The sequence below is a fragment of the Bufo bufo genome, chromosome 2, assembly GCF_905171765.1.
Source record: "Bufo bufo chromosome 2, aBufBuf1.1, whole genome shotgun sequence".
Lineage (NCBI taxonomy): Eukaryota > Metazoa > Chordata > Amphibia > Anura > Bufonidae > Bufo > Bufo bufo.
Genome location: NC_053390.1, coordinates 825,268,111 through 825,288,327, shown reverse-complemented (window position 1 = coordinate 825,288,327; position 20,217 = coordinate 825,268,111). Strand labels below are relative to the sequence as shown.

General features: G+C 43.6%; 1 protein-coding gene across 1 annotated transcript in view; it reads right to left on the bottom strand.

Moving 5' to 3' along the window:
• The window catches only part of SFXN5 (sideroflexin 5), a 216,363-nt gene that overhangs the window by 72,838 nt on the left and 123,308 nt on the right, over window positions 1–20,217 (bottom strand). The window contains exon 12 of the mRNA XM_040419345.1: window positions 8,978–9,063. Within this exon, the coding sequence (XP_040275279.1) occupies window positions 8,978–9,063 (86 nt within the window). The remainder of the gene's footprint in view (window positions 1–8,977; window positions 9,064–20,217) is intronic.

Genomic DNA, 20,217 nt, shown 5'->3' with positions numbered 1-20,217 from the left:
TACTTTATAACATTGTTCCACATTAATTCCCTGTCAGCTCTGTACTCTCTTTATTTCATTTCCATCACAATTGCATTCCTGCCCTCTTCAGGACCACATGTGGCCACATGAGTAATTTCTGTGTACTCTATGCAGCTGACTTAAACTCCCAGTCAATACAAATCAGTATTTGACGGAGCTGATTGTTGAACATCGGTCTGATTTACACCTCCCGGCACAGTTTACTGTATATATCATGTTACGGCAATGACGTCCTGCCTCATATTTCCCCCTGACGGATGATTTCCGGACGAAACAGACATATGTCACTTTTCCAACATCCTTAAAGCATTCTCCAGTAGAATACATATGACCTGTCGGACGTGAAAAGCATCACTACATTGCATAGGGAGGTGTGTGATTCAACGCATTTTTCATGTGCTAGCCACCAAATGTCGCTTTGACTTGAGTATAATCCAGAACTCATGTAGAAAAGCAGAATGTATCCTTCAGTACAGGTGATTTGCCTAACGAGAAGATAAAGACATGATGTTAAGCATCATGTGAATTAACACAAGTAGTCTTCTAGCCTTTGCTTTATTTTCTCCAGATGTGTATATTGTAGACTGTTCTAGAGCAGAACATATGAATTATGCTATTGTAGATGCATAACCTGTTCCAAAATGAAGTATGGCTATGGTTGAAGGGACTACATACAATATATTTGAATACAAATTCCATCTAATAATACCTGGGCAATAAAACATCCCAGTGAGTAAGATGAGTTGGGATCTCCATTAGCTGGGGCTTGACACATTACCTGCACCCCTTTTATGTTCTACTATTGCGTTTTAGGCGCTTCTGAGAGATGCAAACAGTCAACCAAGGGATTGTGTGGTGCAAAATAAGGTGTCAAGGTTGTCACTTCTCATTCATTCTCCAAACCTAAATAGATATGAAGATCGACCAGCTTTGGGTGAAGAGCATTCTTACCCAGAGGAAGACTAAAATTGGCAAACACGAATGTCCAATATTTTTTGGACAATTTTGAATTTTTACTTGAATTTTATCTTCTGACATGTTACTAGATGTCATCCCTGCTGATCTCTAGAATGAAGAGGCCATGGAGCTCTCTCTAACTTTCCTCTGAGATTTCACTAACTAAATCCTAGGTTTACAACGGTAAAGCATCAGATTGATTGGATGTAATCTATTTTCCATGGTCTACAGACATCCCATGTAGTCCGCTTGTGTATATTGTCCATGTAGCTGGAGAGATAATCTCCTCAAAAGGAAATCTCTTACTAAGGAGAATACATAAAGAGCTGATGTGTGCTCAACATGCACGGCACGTGGAATCCAGCCAGTGACTTCACCGGTTGTGTCTGACAGTTATGACACGTCTGTCTCAGGTACACAATGACCAGGCAGCGGAGCGCTCTGTAACCCTGTGTGTGCCTCACATCTGTTAGCAGACGTCACCACACCTGCTGCTAGGCACCTTGCTGATTACAGCTGTGTGCTCTGCATAATGTGGCAGGGCTCCCCGGGTGTAATGCAAGAGGTGATGCTACCTCCATACGGAGGGGGATCACAGTGTAAGAGAGGAGATGCCTTGATGAGCGGCACCTGGAGCAGGCCCTGGCTACACCACAAGATGGAAACCTCCAGCGTAACTAGAAAAGATTATGGTGATTCGTCAATATTCAATGCTGCTCAAAGGTTGCTAAATAAAAGCGGTGACCAGAATGGCTGCTATGGGCAGCACCTCCGGTTTTACTTTGCATCAAGAACCCCTTCCCTTGTATGTTCCCCTACAATGAAATAAGAATTAAGCAATTGGGTCAACCTTTCATCCTCAGTTCAAACAAAAAATGGCCTTGGAAAAAATTACCAGGCGACATATGATGAACAATGCAATTAATCCCTCCCAGATAGGGGCGTACTGTGACAGAGGATTTAGGTGCAGAGCCATAGAAGCCTCCTCTCTTACCCTTGGCTTAATAAGTGTAGGGTTATGTACCTGAATTGCCATGGGTTCCCCAGTTTCCTTCTGTTGGTGCCCCGTGCTGCCTTATATAGGCCGGGACAGAATTTAACTAGGAACCGTCAGAATTTTGAAAGACGGTCTGGATATGATTTGAGAGAATCTCTCTAAATCAGAGCAGACATAACAGTAAAATATTTACTGCGGCTCAGATTTATTTTAATAATGAAATGTATAATACTGTCAAGTGGGATCATAATTAAATTTATACCAGAACTATGTTTATGTACCTCTTCTACTGCTGTATGGGGAACATATAGTCAGAGACTAAGCCTCTGCATCACTGGGCATTGCAACTGTGCCCTCTACAGGATTAAACAAGCACTGCAACAGTGGATCATATTTACTTACAACCTCCTGAGGCCTCCACCTCATAAACATTTCTCATATTCTCTTGCCTCAGATCCACAAAAATTCTAGCACATCTCCTCAGCATCTCCCTCCTACACTACTGCAACATCATCCTCTGTGGCCTCCCATCTAACATCATTGCGTCCCTCAAATCATTCCTCCTCTTGTTCTTCCCTCACCTTTCCCAATCACTTCACCATTACCTAGAAAACTCAGATTAAAATATTAACAACAACCTACAAGACCATCCACAACCTGTCCTCTACATACATCTTTGATCTAATCTCCCCATACATAAACTCCTGATATCTAACCACATGTAATCCCCAGTCCACAGCCTGTCTTCTCTATACATCTCTGACCTAATCTCTTGATACCTCCCAACATGTAATCTCCAGTCCACAACCTGTCCCCTCCTACATCTCTGACCTAATCTCCTGATACCTCTCCACATGTAATCCCCAGTCTAAAACCTGTCCTTTCCATACATCTCTGACCTAATCTCCTGATACCTCTCCACATGTAATCCCCAGTCCACAGCCTGTCTTCTCTATACATATCTGACCTAATCTCCTGATACCTCCCACATGTAATCTCCAGTCCACAACCTGTCCCCTCCTACATCTCTGACCTAATCTCCTGATACCTCCCACATGTAATCTCCAGTCCACAACCTGTCCCCTCCTACATCTCTGACCTAATCTCCTGATACCTCTTCACATGTAATCTCCAGTCCACAACCTGTCCCCTCCTACATCTCTGACCAAATCTCCTGATACCTCTCACATGTAATCTCCAGTCCACAGCCTGTCCGCTCCTACATCTCTGACCTAATCTCCTAAAGCCTCCCACATGTAATCTCCAGTCCAAAACTTGTCATCTCCATGCATCTATGAACTCATCTCCTGATACCTCCTCACATTGTAATCTCCAGTCCACAGCCTGTCTTCTCCATACATCTCTGGCCTAATCTCCTGATACCTCACCACATGTAATCTCCAGGCCACAACCTTTCCTCTCCATACATCTCTGATCTAATCTCCTGATACCTCCTGACAAGTAATCCCCAATCTACAGCCTGTCCCCTCCATACATCTCTGGCCTAATCTCCTGATACCTCTCCACATGTAACCTCCAGTCCACAACCTGTCCCCTTTTACATCTCTGACCTAATCTCCTGATACCTCCCCCATATAATATCTATTCCACAACCTGTGCCCTCCATACATCTCTGACCTCATCTCCTGATACTTCCTCACATGTAATCTCCAGTCCAAACCTGTCCCCTCCCTACATCTCTGACCTCATCTCCTGATACCTCCCCACATGTAGTCTCGTCCACAAGCTGTCCTCTCCATACATCTCTGACCTAATCTCCTGATACCTCCCCACATGTAATCTCCAGTCAACAGCCTGTCCCCTCCATACATCTCTGGCCTAATCCCCTGATACCTCTCCACATGTAACCTCCAGTCCACAACCTGTCCCCTTTTACATCTCTGACCTAATCTCCTGATACCTCCCGACAAGTAATCCCCAATCTACAGCCTGTCCCCTCCAAAAATCTCTGACCTAATCTCCTGATACCTCCCCACATGTAGTCTCGTCCACAAGCTGTCCTCTCCATACATCTTTGACCTAATCTCCTGATACCTCCTCACATGTAGTCTCCAGTCAACAGCCTGTCCTCTCCATACAGCTCTGATCTAATCACATACCTCCCAACATATGTTGTTTGCTCTTCTTTTTTCTGCTCCTCACACAGTCACCTCGAAGATTTCTCCTGTGTTTTACCCAAACTCTGAAACTCGCTTCCCCAACTGCTCTCCCAACCTGAAAATCCACCTACCTCTGCAGGAGAGACTAGAATGTACAATCACCCTGCTGTCTGAGCAGCTTCTACACTAATCTACTGTCTCCTTCCTTTGTAGACTCACGGACATGGGCCTCTCTCCCTCTGTACCCGCCTGTTCCTCAGTTAAGCCTCTATCACACCGCCTGATTTTTGAGCCAATTATCCAAAACAAGCGTTCATAGGCTTCTCGTTCCTGATAAATGGTCCGTATAATCATGTCGCCAATGAGCTGACAAATGAGCAAATGCTCGACGTGCAGGAAAATCAAGCGCCATTTGTGTTTATCATTGTTCGGTGCTCATCCTGTAGGAAAATTAAGCAATGTAATAACGCCCTTAGTTCTCATTTATCACATTTTGTCTTTTGTGCGCTTGTATGAATGGCGGTTTTGAGTATATAATCTTCAATATATAGCCTTTACCTTTTCCCACATAATCTCTCCCCACTTACTGGCCATAATTTGATGTCTATAACCTGCGGCCTCGATTTATGACCTCTAGTTCAGCTTGCTAGTCGAGCATGCTCAAGTTTCCCATATGAACGCCGGAATATCCCTTTAAACTGAAGGATATGCTATTAGGTACATATATATTTGGACACACACAAATTTAGTTTTTTTTACCTGTTTACTAAAACATATTCAAGTTAAAGTTATATAATGGACCTGGACATAAAGTCCAGATGTTTAGCTTTCATTTGAGGGTATCCACATTAAAATTGGATGAAGGGTTTAGGAGTTTCAGCTCCTTTACATGTGGCACCCTGTTTTTGAAAGGGACCAAAATTAATTGGACAATTGACTCAAAGGCTGTTTCGTGGGCAATTCCTTCATTATTTCATTCTCAATTAAGCACATAAAAGGCCTGGAGTTGATTTTAGGTGTGGAGCTTGTATTTTGAAGATTTTGCTGAGAAGTAAACATGCGGTCAAAGGAGCTCTCCATGCAGGTGAAACAAGCCATCCTTCATCTGTGAAAACAGAAAAACCCAACCGAGAAATTGCTACACCATTAGGAGCGGCAAAATCTACAGTTTGGTACATCCTAAGAAAGAAAGAAAGCACTGGTGACCTCAACAATGCAAAAAGACCTGGACGCCCACGGAAGACAACAGTGATGGATGGCAGAATAATTACGATGGTGAAGAGAAGCCCCTTCACAACAGCCAACCAAGTGAACAACGTTCTCCAGGATATATAGATGTATTAATATCCAAATCTACCATAAAGAGAAGACTGCATGAAAGTAATACAGAGGGTTCACTACATGGTGCAAGCCACTCATCAGCCTCAAGAATAAGAAGGATAGATTGGACTTTGCTAAAAAAAACATCTTAAAAAACCAGCACACTTCTGGAAGAACATTCTTTGGACAGATGAAACAAAGATCAACCTCTACCAGAATGAGGGAAAGAAAAAAGTATGGCGAAGACATGGTACAGCTCATGATCCAAAGCATACCACATCATCTGTGAAACATGGCGGAGGCAGTGTGATGCTTGGGCATGCATAGCTGCCAGTGGCCCCGGGGCCCTAGTGTTTAGTGATGATGTGACACAGGACAGAAGTAGCCGGGTGAATTCTGAGGTTTTCAGAGACCTACTGTGTGCTCAAATCCAGCCAAACTGATTGGTCAGCGTTTCATAATACAGATGGACAATGACCCAAAACATAAAGCCAAAGTAACCCAGGAGTTTATTAAAGCAAAGAAGTGGAATATTCTTGAATGTCCGAGTCACCGGATCTGAACCCAATAGAGCATTTCACTTGTTAAAGACTAAACTTCAGACAGAAAGGCCACAAACAAACCGCAACTGAAAACCACGGCAGTAAAGGCCGGGCCGAGCATTAAGAAGGAGGAAACACGGCGTCTGGTGATGTCCATGAGGTCAAGACTTCAGGCAGTCATTGCCAACAAAGGGTTTTGAACTAAGTGTTAGAAATTAACATTTTATTTACAATTATTTAATTTGTCCGATTACTTTTGAGCCCCTGAAATGAAGGGATTGAGTTTAAAGCTTTAGCTCCTCACATTTTATGCAATCGTTTTGATCAACCGACTGAATTAAAGCCGAAAGTCTGAACTTCAACTGCATCTGAATTGTTTTGTTCAAAATCCATTGTGGTAATGTACAGGACAAAAATTAGAAAAATGTTGTCTCTGTCCAAATATATATGGACCTAACTATACACTCCAAGTGGACAACTGAAGAACACACTCATCTGCTTTCAGAACATTTTAGTGTCGGAATGTTAAGCGGAGTCTGTCAGCAGTTTTGACCAAGCTAAACTGTTGACAGCTTTAAAATGGGGAGGGACAGCAGTACAAACATAGCTTTTGTGGAGTTTTTCCTCACCAGGAGCAGTGTGAATATGAAGTTTTATTCTGCCAGGTTTTGCTCCTGCAAGAGCCCAGGAGGCGGAGCTTCACTGTGAAGCGCTCTCAGCATTGAGATGCTTCATAGCCCCTCCTCTCTGCTCTGAGTGACAGCTGTTACAGCCTACCAGTAAATCACTACAGCTGTCACTGAGAGCAGAGGGGAGGGGCTGTGACACAACTCAATGCAGAGGGCAATTAACAGTGAAGCTCTGCCTCCAGGGCACTTGAGAGAGCAGAATCTGGCAGAATAAAACTTCATATTCTCACTACTCCTGGAAAGAAAAGCTCCACAGAAGGTGTAGAGAAAATAGCTATCTCTCCTGCAACAACAACATGCTGGCTTGGCTGATCATGCATGTGCATAGGGATTTTGGATGCAATACGTTTGTCATAATGAGAAGTAAGCGGACACCAGAGCATTGCTCATCGGTATGTGCTGATTATTGCTGAAGGCCCTGGTTATCTGTGTGTGAACAGCCTCTATTAGTGGTGCACACCAGATGTATCGGTCCGCGCACAACCTCAAGCATCATCAAGTGCTAATGGAGAGATAAGCCACATGTAGATCGGAAAACGAGGGCAGATCACATCCTGCTCCAAGATCCCAGGGAGATAACCTACCTCTCTGACATGGAAAATACCCGGCAATAAATCCAGATGGCAGATAAGGGGCAGGATTAATATAGAGAGGGATCTATTCCGGCTATGTGACCTGTGTCCTGCAGGCTGACAGCTTCTCACATCAAAGAGCCCACAGGATATCTGCCCCAACTGGTCTACACAGACCTCATGGAAGGGCGTTCCACACTTTGAATGGTTTCACTCTTCCTATAAGTCATCTGATGATTAAAGGGACACTCCCAAATACAGGGTGTCCAGGGACGGACTGGAGAGGAGGAAGCATGAGTGGTTTCAATCCACCTTAAAGGTTTATACCAATAAGAGCAGGTTATCACCTATCCACTGCTGCTAGATCGGTGTGGATCCAAGTCATGGCAGAACCGAGGTCCCATAACAATTATCTGACTCGAGCATACGAGTCTGCGGGACTGACTGAGGGAACCAAACATATCGCTCGGCCATCTTTGTCAATGAAACCGAGTGCATGGTCAACCGCTACCTCATTCAGTGGTCAGACCCCACTAACCCAGCAGCCAAAACTTTTTATGACTGGAAATTCCCTTTAAAAAAATCAAACCTGTCTGAGCTATTCCCTAGTCTGAAGGAGAACCATGAGTCTGACCCAGTGACTATGCAGATATGTTGACGTAAGACACTCCACGTGTACAGAAATACGAAAGAAAGGCACTTAAAGGGTTCTCTGCTTTGGACAATTCTTTACTGTTTAGAACGATGCCTTGACAATAAGCAGACAACGGTGCCCTCCTGCTGGGACTCCCAGCAATCAGCTGTAATCTGTGGGGAGACCTAGCATTGATGCCCCTGCAGCACCACCACTGGATAAATGAAGAATTACACACCGTCCATTCACATCAATGGGTTGTCAGTGTAATGCCGGGCAGGTCCTCCACAGCTAGGTCCTCCCAATCTTTTTTGTCCCGCTGATATCTGCTGAATGAACAGTAGTCTGATGTGTACAACCGGCTTAATTCTTTAGACACAGAATCTTCCCCGAATCCTTCCAAGATCTGGTGACACTGCACGAAAGTCAGTCTCCTAATAAAATAATTCTACTGGCTCATTTCTGGCGCCCTGGCTCTTCTGCTTCTGCAGAGCGTGTGCAAATCCTTTACCTAGTAAGTCAAGCTCTGCTCCTGTTTCCGACGGCTCTCTCTCAGCAGGGAGTGGAGAAGGGGGATGTAAATGGCAGATCAGAGTGTGGAGTGTCCACATGAGAAGAGTCTGAAAATAGAAGCATGTTGTCTCCCGAATATCAGGAGGTGTGAAAATGAATAAAGAAATGAAGACTGCAAACTGAAACTTCGTGCCAAACGAGTCCATTGCCTTTAGGACTTATTCTGGACCTTGTGACCAGACAGAAGTAACAGGGAGCTAGTTGATCTAGAAGAACTGAGAAGCTGGCAAAATGTTGTCTACAAGCTCCTCCTCTCTTCTATATGGTATGTTCAGAGATGGAAGGGTAGAAGGTTCCCTAAAATGGTCTTTTCCCCAATTTAATGGGTGGTGTGACCCTGCATGAAGACGTGGTCTTCAAAAGTGCAGCCAGAATGTGGAAGACATACTCAAGTCGCCCCCGCCAGGAACTGTCAGGTGGTGTCAGGCGGCAGCTGAAAGCAGCGTCATTTTTATCTTTGCAAGGTATACTTCTGTGGTCAAAGCTTCGTGTCCATGGCCAGCTTAAAAGATGGAATACAGCAATGGTTTAGCGATAGGCTGAAGCACTTACTTTTCAAGTCCAGACATTATAATGGGAGGTAGAACGAGGATAGGCATGGGGAGCACCACTCTGGTGAGAGCTGTCTCTAGCAGAGCCTGGAAAGACATAGGAAGGACAGGTTAGACAGGAGACATAGGACGAGAGATAGTTTATGGTCATTTCCTTTCAATCAGCCACATGGTGTTAACACCTCACTACAAGGAGGCGGTGGAATATTATGACGATACCCATTGTTTTATCTTAAGGTTACTTCCCTTTGAAGATGTTTAGGCTGCTACGCTTGGCATGATAGGTGCTGGATTATCAGATATTCTGGATTATTGGATGACCATAGGAATTATTATTAAATGAATTGTAAGGGCAAAGATCATTTACTTCTTCCCTGCACAGCAACATACATGCACTGCCGGGATCAGAGTTATTGTGTTAAAGGGGTTCTCTGGAAAGGATTTAAAATGTCCGCCAGCAACCTGTCCTAGAATGTGAGCAGGACTGGTCGCCTCCACTTGAAGAGCTGCCTGGGGGATAAGGTGGTGGGTCCTCACTACGCTCTAACGCTTGCATATACTACATATTGATGAGCATTCCTGTTGGGCTGCTCAGCCATGATCGTCTATCATAGGCAGAATCATATCATTACCATCGACCATATCATTACCATCGACCATATCATTACCATCGACCATATCATTACCATCTACCATATCATTACCATCTACCATATCATTACCATCTACCATATCATTACCATTACCAGTTTTTAGTGTAGTGAGGCCACGTCCCTTCATCCCCTCAGGCAGCTCTGCAAGTGGTGACAACCAGTCCTGCTCACATTCTAGGACAGGTTTCTGGTGGCCATTGTAAATTATTCAATTTTAAAGTAATAAAAATGGCCATTATAACCCAAAGAGTAAAGATAACTGTCATTAATACTGCAAGGCAAATGTTGTGTCCCAAAGAAACAAACAGAAGAATTACTGGCCCTACCCCTTCCCACCAGCAAAAAAAAAACAACCCAATAACTAAATTGTACATAATGCAAAATAGTAGCAATAAAGGGGTTGTGCCAAGTTTTTACGCTATCCCCTACCCACAGCCTGCCATACTGAAGTCCCAGATGATTCCCCTATAGATTGCAACAGTAAATTACTGCAGTCTATGGTAAGAGCAATCAGCTGATTGCATGTTCAAGTCCCCTAGGGGGGCTAAAAATTAAAGTTACAAAAGTTTTTAAAAAGAAAAAAAGAATGTCCCAAAAAAAAAGTAATTATCCCGTACGGTATCAATGAGGCATACAGATCAACCTGCAAAAAAAAGGCCCTTGCACAGTATATATATATATATATATATATATATATATACACAGTCCTGATCAAAAGTTTAAGACCACTCGAAAAATTGCAAAAAATCATATTTTACATGGCTGGATCTTAACAAGGTTCCAAGTAGAGCTTCAACATGCAACAAGAAGAAATGGGAGTGAGACAAAACATTTTTCGAGCATTCAATTTAATGAAAACAACGATTAAACTAAAACAGGCTGTTTTTCAGCTGATCCAAATTTTAGGACCACATGCCTTTAAAAGGCCAAATCTGTGCAAAGATGTGGATTCATTGTCATTTTCTGTCAGGTAGTCACACGTTGTGATGGCAAAGGCAAAAAAACTCTCCCTTTTTGAACGTAGTCGGGTTGTTGAACTGCATAAGCAGGGTCTCTCACAGCGCGCCATCGCTGCTGAGGTGGGACGCAGTAAGACAGTCATTTGGAATTTCTTAAATGATCCTCAGGGTTATGGAACAAAAAAGTCAAGTGGAAGACCCAAAAAAATTTCATCAGCACTGAGCCGGAGGATCCAATTGGCTGTCCGTCAAGACACTGGACGATCCTCGACCCAAATTAAGGCCCTTAATGGTGCTGACTGCAGCCCCATAACCATCAGATGGCATCTGAGAGTGAAGGGCTTCAAAAACAAAAAACGTCTTCAAAGACCTCGTCTCCTTGAATGCCACAGAACTGCTCGTTTGGACTTTGCAAGAGAGAACCAAACATGGGACATTCAAAGGTGGAAGAAAGTTTTATTCTCTGATGAAAATTTAACCTTGATGGTTCTGATGGTTTCCAACATTACTGGCATGACAAGCAGGATCCCACCTGAGATGTTTTCTACGCGCCACAGTGGAGGGGGCGCCATAATGGTCTGGGGTGCTTTTTCCTTCAGTGGAACAATGGAGCTTCAGGAAGTGCAGGGGCGTCAAACGGCCGCTGGCTATGTCCAGATGTTGCAGAGAGCATTCCTCATGACTGAGGGCCCTCGTCTGTGTGGTAACGACTGGGTTTTTTTAACAGGACAACGCTACAGTACACAATGCCCGCAGGACAAGGGACTTCTTCCAGGAGAATAACATCACTCTTTTGGCCCATCCTGCGTGTTCCCCCGATCTAAATCCAATTGAGAACCTTTGGGGATGGATGGCAAGGGAAGTTTACAAAAATGGACAACAGTTCCAGACAGTAGATGGCCTTCGTGCGGCCGTCTTCACCTCTTGGAGAAATGTTCCCACTCACCTCATGGAAACGCTTGCATCAAGCATGCCGAAACAATAACGGCGGAGCTTCTCATTACTGAGCTCATGTTTGGAAGTTGGATTTCTGTTTTGGGGGGGTTTATTTTTTTTTGGAGGTGTGGTCCTAAACTTTTGATCAGCTGAAAAACAGCCTGTTTCAGTTTATTCGTTGTTTTCATTAAATTGAATGCTCAAAAAATGTTTTGTCTCACTCCCATTTCTTCTTGTTGCATGTTGAAGCTCTACTTGGAACCTTGTTAAGATCCAGCCATGCTACATAGGATTTTTTGCCATTTTTCAAGTGGTCTTAAACTTTTGATCAGGACTGTATATATATATATATATATATATATATATATATATATATACACACATATATATATAAAAAAGTTATGGGTCAGAAGAAGTTTTTGTTTTAAAAAAAAGTACTAAAACACAAGAAAAACTATATGAATGTGGTATTGTACTGACCCATAAAAACAAGTCCTCATACCGCTATGTGACAGGCTGGGAGTAAAAAAGAAAAACTTAAAAAACAGAAAATTTCTGCATCAGGAAGGCGTTAAAAGGTTAAAAAAAAGAAAAAGTTCACCATCAAATTCTTAACTTAAAATCTGTGTCTTTGTTGACTTTTAATCAAGCTTAAGCTTCCCAATGGTTTCTCTCCCCGATCATTCCGTATGTCATCCGAAGTTTGCGGATCTATTGACTTTAATGGTGTTGCGGACCGATCTGTACGGACAATAGTAGGACATGCTTCATATTTTTGCGGAATAGAAATGCGGACACACGGATGCGGACAACATACTGAATGTTGTCCGCACATTTTATTCACCCATAGGAATAAATGGGTCCTCTTCTATTCCGCAAAATGCAGAACGGATGCGGATCGGACGCGGAAAAAAATAATATGGTCGTGTGAATGTACCCTTAAGGATCAAATTGTTCATTTTTTTGCAACATTTAACAGTGTGGACCCATCGTGTCAATTGTCTTTGGGCTAATCCTAAGGGCATTACCTAAGTGTCCCCCCTTCGTCTTCACCCTTTCATCCTTATACAGGGATCTGGTCTTCGCTGTGGGGAAACCACCTTTTGGATTAGTCTCTGTGCAGTGAAGAGCTGACCCAGATGGGTTGAGAGACACAGATTTGTTGCATCAAGGGAACCGGCAGAATTGTAGTCAGTGGACGATCCAAAGTCAGGGCAGGCAGAGTTAATTTAATCCGGTAAACAGGTAATGAGTCAGGACAGGTGGAGAGGGCGTACATGTCGTATGGAAGCAGAAAATGAAGGAAGAAAGTGAAAGGCCAGAGTACTCTGGTGGCAAAGAGCAGGCAAAGAAGCGGTGAGTATTCTGACAGCTGTGTCCACTGGGAGTGGGGAGGTGCACCATGGTTGCACGGAACCATTTTATTTCTGCATCAAGGTGATTAACTTATAGTGTTGTTTTTGTGGGACGTGTTACAAACATGGGGAGACCAAATACGTGATTGTTTTTTTTTTAAAGTTAAATTAATTGATATTGTTAAAAGAAGGTACGAGGGACCATCTAGGTGACGATGCATCGATGTTGACTACGTGATATTGGGGGGAGGGGGACTGTTATAGGATGAATCCTGGCACCTCCCTCCGATCTGCTGATTATAGGGGGAGCAGCACTAACGGGAACAGCGCCGCACATTTAGTAGTGGCAGAGTCTGGTACTGCAGCTCAGTCCCATTCAGTATAAAACACAAGGAGCTGTGCCTTAAAACAGCTGACGGGGGAAGGTGCTGAGAATCGGACCCTCACTGATCTGATGCTCATGGACAATCCTAAGGAAAAGCGCTTTGAATCTTAGAATTTGTATTTTTGGGGAAAGCCTCTCCCAATCACTAATGATATCTCAAATTAAAATAAAATAAAAAGTATAAAAAAATAACATTAATCCAGAATAAACTCTTTCAGTGGCGAGTTACACAACATCTGATGCTCCGGACATGAATAATCTGATAATCCGTTTATTTGCTGAGTCAATGGAACTTTCTACTTCCGGACATTTCCTTTATGTCGCCCTCTGAATGATTTGCTCTCCTTTCATGTTATAAAACCTTCAATGAATATCCTAAAAGACAGGTTATGGGATGAGGCGCCCGGTACCTCCGCGGTGTAATGCGCAGCCTCTCCACGGAGGTACGCGGCACGGGACTTGGCTGAGGTACAGAACAGACGTATCTGAGGGGGCGTTTATTGGTCGCGGTGAGTCACTGATTGTGCGGAAGAATCCGCAGCGGCCATATGTTTCCTATATGAAGTTTGGTGTAAATATAACTCAGATATCTCTGCGCTTTTGGGTGAATGGTGTAAGAACCGCGGCGGAAACTGCACCGAGTCCTCAGCCACATGTTAGCACACATCTCTGGACAGACGGACAGACAGATACAGAGAGAAAGATATTAGACAGATAGATATAGACAGAGACATAGAGAGATAGAGAGACAGATAGATATGTAATAGATAGATATTAGACAGATATATATCAAATAGATATGAGATAGATAAATAGATGATAGATACAGAGATATATAGATATGTAATAGATAGATAGATATGATATAGATAGATATGAGATCGATCGATAGATAGGTGTCCCAGGAGTAAGCAGCACTAAACATGAGCTCCTGAGTTTTCACCAATTTATACCTTGTAATGACCATCCTGTAAGACAAAACCTGGAAAATACTGACTCCATGGATGACAGAAACAAGGAGGACTAAATATCTCCGAAAATAAGGACAAAAAAGGATAAAAACAGGATTTTATTGATCAGACAAGAACTCTGCCTATAACACAGACTACAAGGAACTGGGAGCTGAGTATCTGAAGGCATCTAAAGGTAAGAGCACCGGCTCCATCACCTGTCTAATAGTCCTTCTAGAGCACACCCCATAGAAGTAAAGAATATGGAGAGCTTCCAGAAAATGGAAAACTACAATTTAGAAAATGATAATTTAGAAAAAGAAAGCCCCAAGAATGTAACTGACCATAGGATAGAGCCGGAGACTGCAGCCTCAGACAGCAGGAGATCACATACTGTGAAGGCCAGAGAAGCAATCAAGTGAGAAGAGCCATAAAACATGCAAAAATTTGAGAAAGACCAGAAACCCTTTTCAGTGATATTACCTTAAAGGGGTTGTCCGGGTACAGAGCTGAACCCGGACATACCCTTATTTTCACCCAGGCAGCCCCCCTGATGCTAGCATCGGAGCATCTCATGCTCCGATGCGCTCCCTTGCCCTGTGGTAAATCGCGCAGGGCACGGGCTCTTTTGTTCATCATAACACACAGCCGGGCAGAAGCTTCCGTCCGGCAGTATGTTCGGTGATGTCACCGGCTCTGATGGGCGGGCTTTAGCGCTGCCCTAACCGTTTTACTGGCTAGGGCAGCGCTAAATCCCGCCCATCAGTGCCGGTGACGTCACCGGGGTTCCTGGCATCCCCATGGAGAGCCCTGTACGTCACCGGATCTCCAAAAAATGCCTTTGCCCTGTGCGATTTAGCGCAGGGCAAAGGAGAGCATCGGAGCATGAACTGATCCGATGCTATAGTCAGGGGGGTTGCCGGGGTGAAAATGGGGATATGTCCGGGTTCAGCTGTGAACCCAGACAACCCCTTTAAAGGAAGAAGGAAAGAGAAAAACGAATGTGCTGTTCTATAGCGAGCAGCCCACCGCCTGGCACACAGCCCTGTGCAGGCATTAGAATAAAATCACCAGGTGTGGCATCAACAAGGGCCGACAGATCAGGGTAAAAGACCCACAAAATGACAATGACGTCACACTCACCGTCAACGTGTACAATAATGGCACCATAGTCATCCAGAACCCCAAGAACAACCTCGGCCAGTTTGAAGATATCTTCCTCATATTAAAGTCCAGGCCCAAACCAACAAAGAACCGACTAAGAGCAGTGATGATCCTAAATCTACAGAGACAACCACCAGAGACCCCCTAACTCCTACAGAGGAAACCACCAGAGACCCCCCTTCAGCACCCATGTCCTTCTCCCTCACACCCCTCCCTGGAGACCCTCAGAGATTGCTTATCTCAGCTAGAAAGAGACTTTATATACTTTAAAGAGAAGCTTCAAAGAAATTCTGGTGACAAAAATGCAAATGACCAAGTAGCTGAAGAGATAACCAGACTGAAGTGTGAACAGGCCTCAGCCCTGCGGGAAATAAGAGGTGAATTACAAGAACTGCAGCAAGAAAACACAGAACTGAGACGAGAGATAGAAATACTGAAATCCCAGACTTATCCCCTAATCAAGGAGAGGAACCCAGGGAAAGAAGGGGGTGAGAACCAAATGAAAGCCAGCAGCCATGACACCAATACATCAACTAACTACCAAATGGAAATAACAGAAAATGAGAGCAAAGCAAAGAACAGCAGAGTAATAAAAGAGGGGCCAGAACTGACAACCCCCAAAACACAACCACAACAGACCCCAACAACAGAGCCGACCATTACCAGAACCCCAACACAGCAGCTTCCTACAAGAAGCCCAAGCAGCAGGCCGGACACGGACATGAGCAGTAAGCCACCGTGCCCTGATATTGTTCTGATTATAGACTCCAATGGTAAATACTTGAACACAAAGCGACTTTTCCCAGGAAAAAGAGTCAGTAATATCCGCTGCTCTACTATAGAACAAGCAACAGCCATCATCGATAATCCATATTTCACCAAACCCAACCACATTATCAACCACACGGGCACCAACAACCTCCAGGACCAGCACCAGCAGATAGCAGGACAACTGAGTCAGCTAGCAGGGACGGCACAGCAGAAGTTCCCCAGCTGTAAAATCATCCTGTCATCTCTGCTCCTAAGAAAGGACATCCCTGAACACATCATCCAGAGCATCAACACAAAGCTGGCAGCTAAAATCAGCGCCATGCCAGACATCACCCTGGCACAACACACCTCCATTAACCATCATCACCTATATGACAATAAACACCTCAATAACCAAAGAGTTAGCCTTCTAGCCAGAGAATTCAAAGACATAGTGCTCAACAGAGACCCCCGGCCCAGACCCCACACAAGACAAAAGCCTATGGAACAAAACAAAAGCCAACAACAAATAGACCTGAAACCTCATACCCTCCTCAACAAACTGGAAATGGTGACCTTTACCCAAAATATGGCCATCAGAGGCACAAACCATGGAGGAATCCACCTGCCTCACATAGAGTAATGCAGAGCAGAGACATTGAGGAGATAAAGACCCTGCTCAGCACTCTATGCAGAACACTGACTGGACTAAACTGCTACAACATGGCCACCAGTCTATAATCCAGCTTGTCCTATGTAGGGCAGCTCTTTATAAGGTATACGGACAAACAATGACATCTCTTATTGTCAGCAGCTGGAACATTCAGGGCCTGAACGCTTCAGCCTTCGGATGTAAGACACACAATCCAGACTTTACCCAAAGACTAAAAAACATTGACATACAGATCCTCCTAGAAACATAGACTAAGACAGAGAATAAATCTCTGGTGCCCAACGGATAAAGGGAAATCTCTGTCCCTGCTCTGAAAAACAAAAGCGTCAAGCTGGGCCGGAGCTCAGGAGGAATATTGGTCTGGTATAAAGAGGAGCTCCATGAGCAGATCAGACCAGTAAAGAGAGGAGACAGCCACATCTGGGTAAGGATAGGCCGCTCCATCCTCACCTCTCGGGCTGACGTCTACCTCTGTGCAGCATACATAGCTCCACCAGAGTCTCCATACTTCAATCCAGACAGCTTTGAGATCCTACAGAGGGAAGCCGCCCATTTCCAGGCCCAGGGCAATGTTCTCATCTTTGGAGACCTCAATGCAAGAACAGGGAGGGAGAGAGACTACCTGACAACTGACGGAAATGTCTATATATTCGGACCAGACACTGACTGTGACAGCTCAGTGCACACCGAGAGGAACAGCTATGACAGCACAGTAAATAAAAGTGGCAGAACATTTCTGAACTTACGTCGAAGCCTCGGACTTCATATTCTCAATGGTCACACCAAGGGAGACTCTCTTGGTAGATATACCCTAAACTCCAATGTAGGCAACAGTGTGGTAGACTATGCCATCACAAATATGGACCCCAAAAATGTTGGTGGCTTCACCCCACACACCTGTCAGACCACAACCAACTGCTCCTATATATTAAATCCACAAGTAAACCACTGGCACAAACATCACAGCCTACCGGCCTCTTCAGCTTACCTCCATCTTTTAAAAGGTCCAAGATGTCAGCCCCAAAGTATATGGAGACCATAAACAGCGCAGAGATCCAGGAGATGCGCCATAACTTCCATAGTAAAGTGTATGAGCTGAACCCAGAAGGAGTAAATCTCGCGGTAAGGGACTTTAACCACCTCAGCCCCCAGTGCTTAAACACCCTGAAAGACCAGGCCACTTTTTACACTTCTGACCTACACTACTTTCACCGTTTATTGCTCGGTCATGCAACTTACCACCCAAATGAATTTTACCTCCTTTTCTTCTCACTAATAGAGCTTTCATTTGGTGGTATTTCATTGCTGCTGACATTTTTACTTTTTTTGTTATTAATCGAAATTTAACGATTTTTTTGCAAAAAAATGACATTTTTCACTTTCAGTTGTAAAATTTTGCAAAAAAAACGACATCCATATAGAAATTTTGCTCTAAATTTATAGTTCTACATGTCTTTGATAAAAAAAAAATGTTTGGGTAGAAAAAAAATGGTTTGGGTAAAAGTTATAGCGTTTACAAACTATGGTACAAAAATGTGAATTTCCGCTTTTTGAAGCAGCTCTGACTTTCTGAGCACCTGTCATGTTTCCTGAGGTTCTACAATGCCCAGACAGTACAAACACCCCACAAATGACCCCATTTCTGAAAGTACACACCCTAAGGTATTCGCTGATGGGCATAGTGAGTTCATAGAACTTTTTATTTTTTGTCACAAGTTAGCGGAAAATGATGATTTTTTTTTTTTTTTTTTTTTTTCTTACAAAGTCTCATATTCCACTAACTTGTGACAAAAAATAAAAAGTTCTATGAACTCACTATGCCCATCAGCGAATACCTTGGGGTCTCTTCTTTCCAAAATGGGGTCACTTGTGGGGTAGTTATACTGCCCTGGCATTCTAGGGGCCCAAATGTGTGGTAAGGAGTTTGAAATCAAATTCAGTAAAAAATGACCTGTGAAATCCGAAAGGTGCTCTTTGGAATATGGGCCCCTTTGCCCACCTAGGCTGCAAAAAAGTGTCACACATCTGGTATCCCCGTACTCAGGAGAAGTTGAGGAATGTGTTTTGGGGTGTCTTTTTACATATACCCATGCTGGGTGAGATAAATATCTTGGTCAAATGACAACTTTGTATAAAAAAATGGGAAAAGTTGTCTTTTGCCAAGATATTTCTCTCACCCAGCATGGGTATATATAAAATGACACCCCAAAACACATTCCCCACCTTCTCCTGAGTACGGAGATACCAGATGTGTGACACTTTTTTGCAGCCTAGGTGGGCAAAGGGGCCCATATTCCAAAGAGCACCTTTCGGATTTCACTCGTCATTTTTTACTGAATTTGATTTCAAACTCCTTACCACACATTCGGGCCCCTAGAATGCCAGGGCAGTATAACTACCCCACAAGTGACCCCATTTTGGAAAGAAGAGACCCCAAGGTATTCCGTGAGGGGCATGGCGAGTTCCTAGAATTTTTTATTTTTTGTCACAAGTTAGTGGAAAATGATGATTTTTTATTTTTTTTATTTTTTCATACAAAGTCTCATATTCCACTAACTTGTGACAAAAAATAAAAACTTCCATGAACTCACTATGCCCATCAGCGAATACCTTGGGGTCTCTTCTTTCCAAAATGGGGTCACTTGTGGGGTAGTTATACTGCCCTGGTATTCTAGGGGCCCAAATGTGTGGTAAGGAGTTTGAAATCAAATTCAGTAAAAATTGACCTGTGAAATCCGAAAGGTGCTCTTTGGAATATGGGCCCCTTTGCCCACCTAGGCTGCAAAAAAGTGTCACACATCTGGTATCCCCGTACTCAGGAGAAGTTGAGGAATGTGTTTTGGGGTGTCTTTTTACATATACCCATGCTGGGTGAGATAAATATCTTGGTCAAATGACAACTTTGTATAAAAAAATGGGAAAAGTTGTCTTTTGCCAAGATATTTCTCTCACCCAGCATGGGTATATATAAAATGACACCCCAAAACACATTCCCCACCTTCTCCTGAGTACGGAGATACCAGATGTGTGACACTTTTTTGCAGCCTAGGTGGGCAAAGGGGCCCATATTCCAAAGAGCACCTTTCGGATTTCACTCGTCATTTTTTACTGAATTTGATTTCAAACTCCTTACCACACATTTGGGCCCCTAGAATGCCAGGGCAGTATAACTACCCCACAAGTGACCCCATTTTGGAAAGAAGAGACCCCAAGGTATTCGCTGATGGGCATAGTGAGTTCATGGAAGTTTTTATTTTTTGTCACAAGTTAGTGGAATATGAGACTTTGTATGAAAAAAAAAAAAAATAAAAAATCATCATTTTCCACTAACTTGTGACAAAAAATAAAAAATTCTAGGAACTCGCCATGCCCCTCACAGAATACCTTGGGGTGTCTTCTTTCCAAAATGGGGTCAC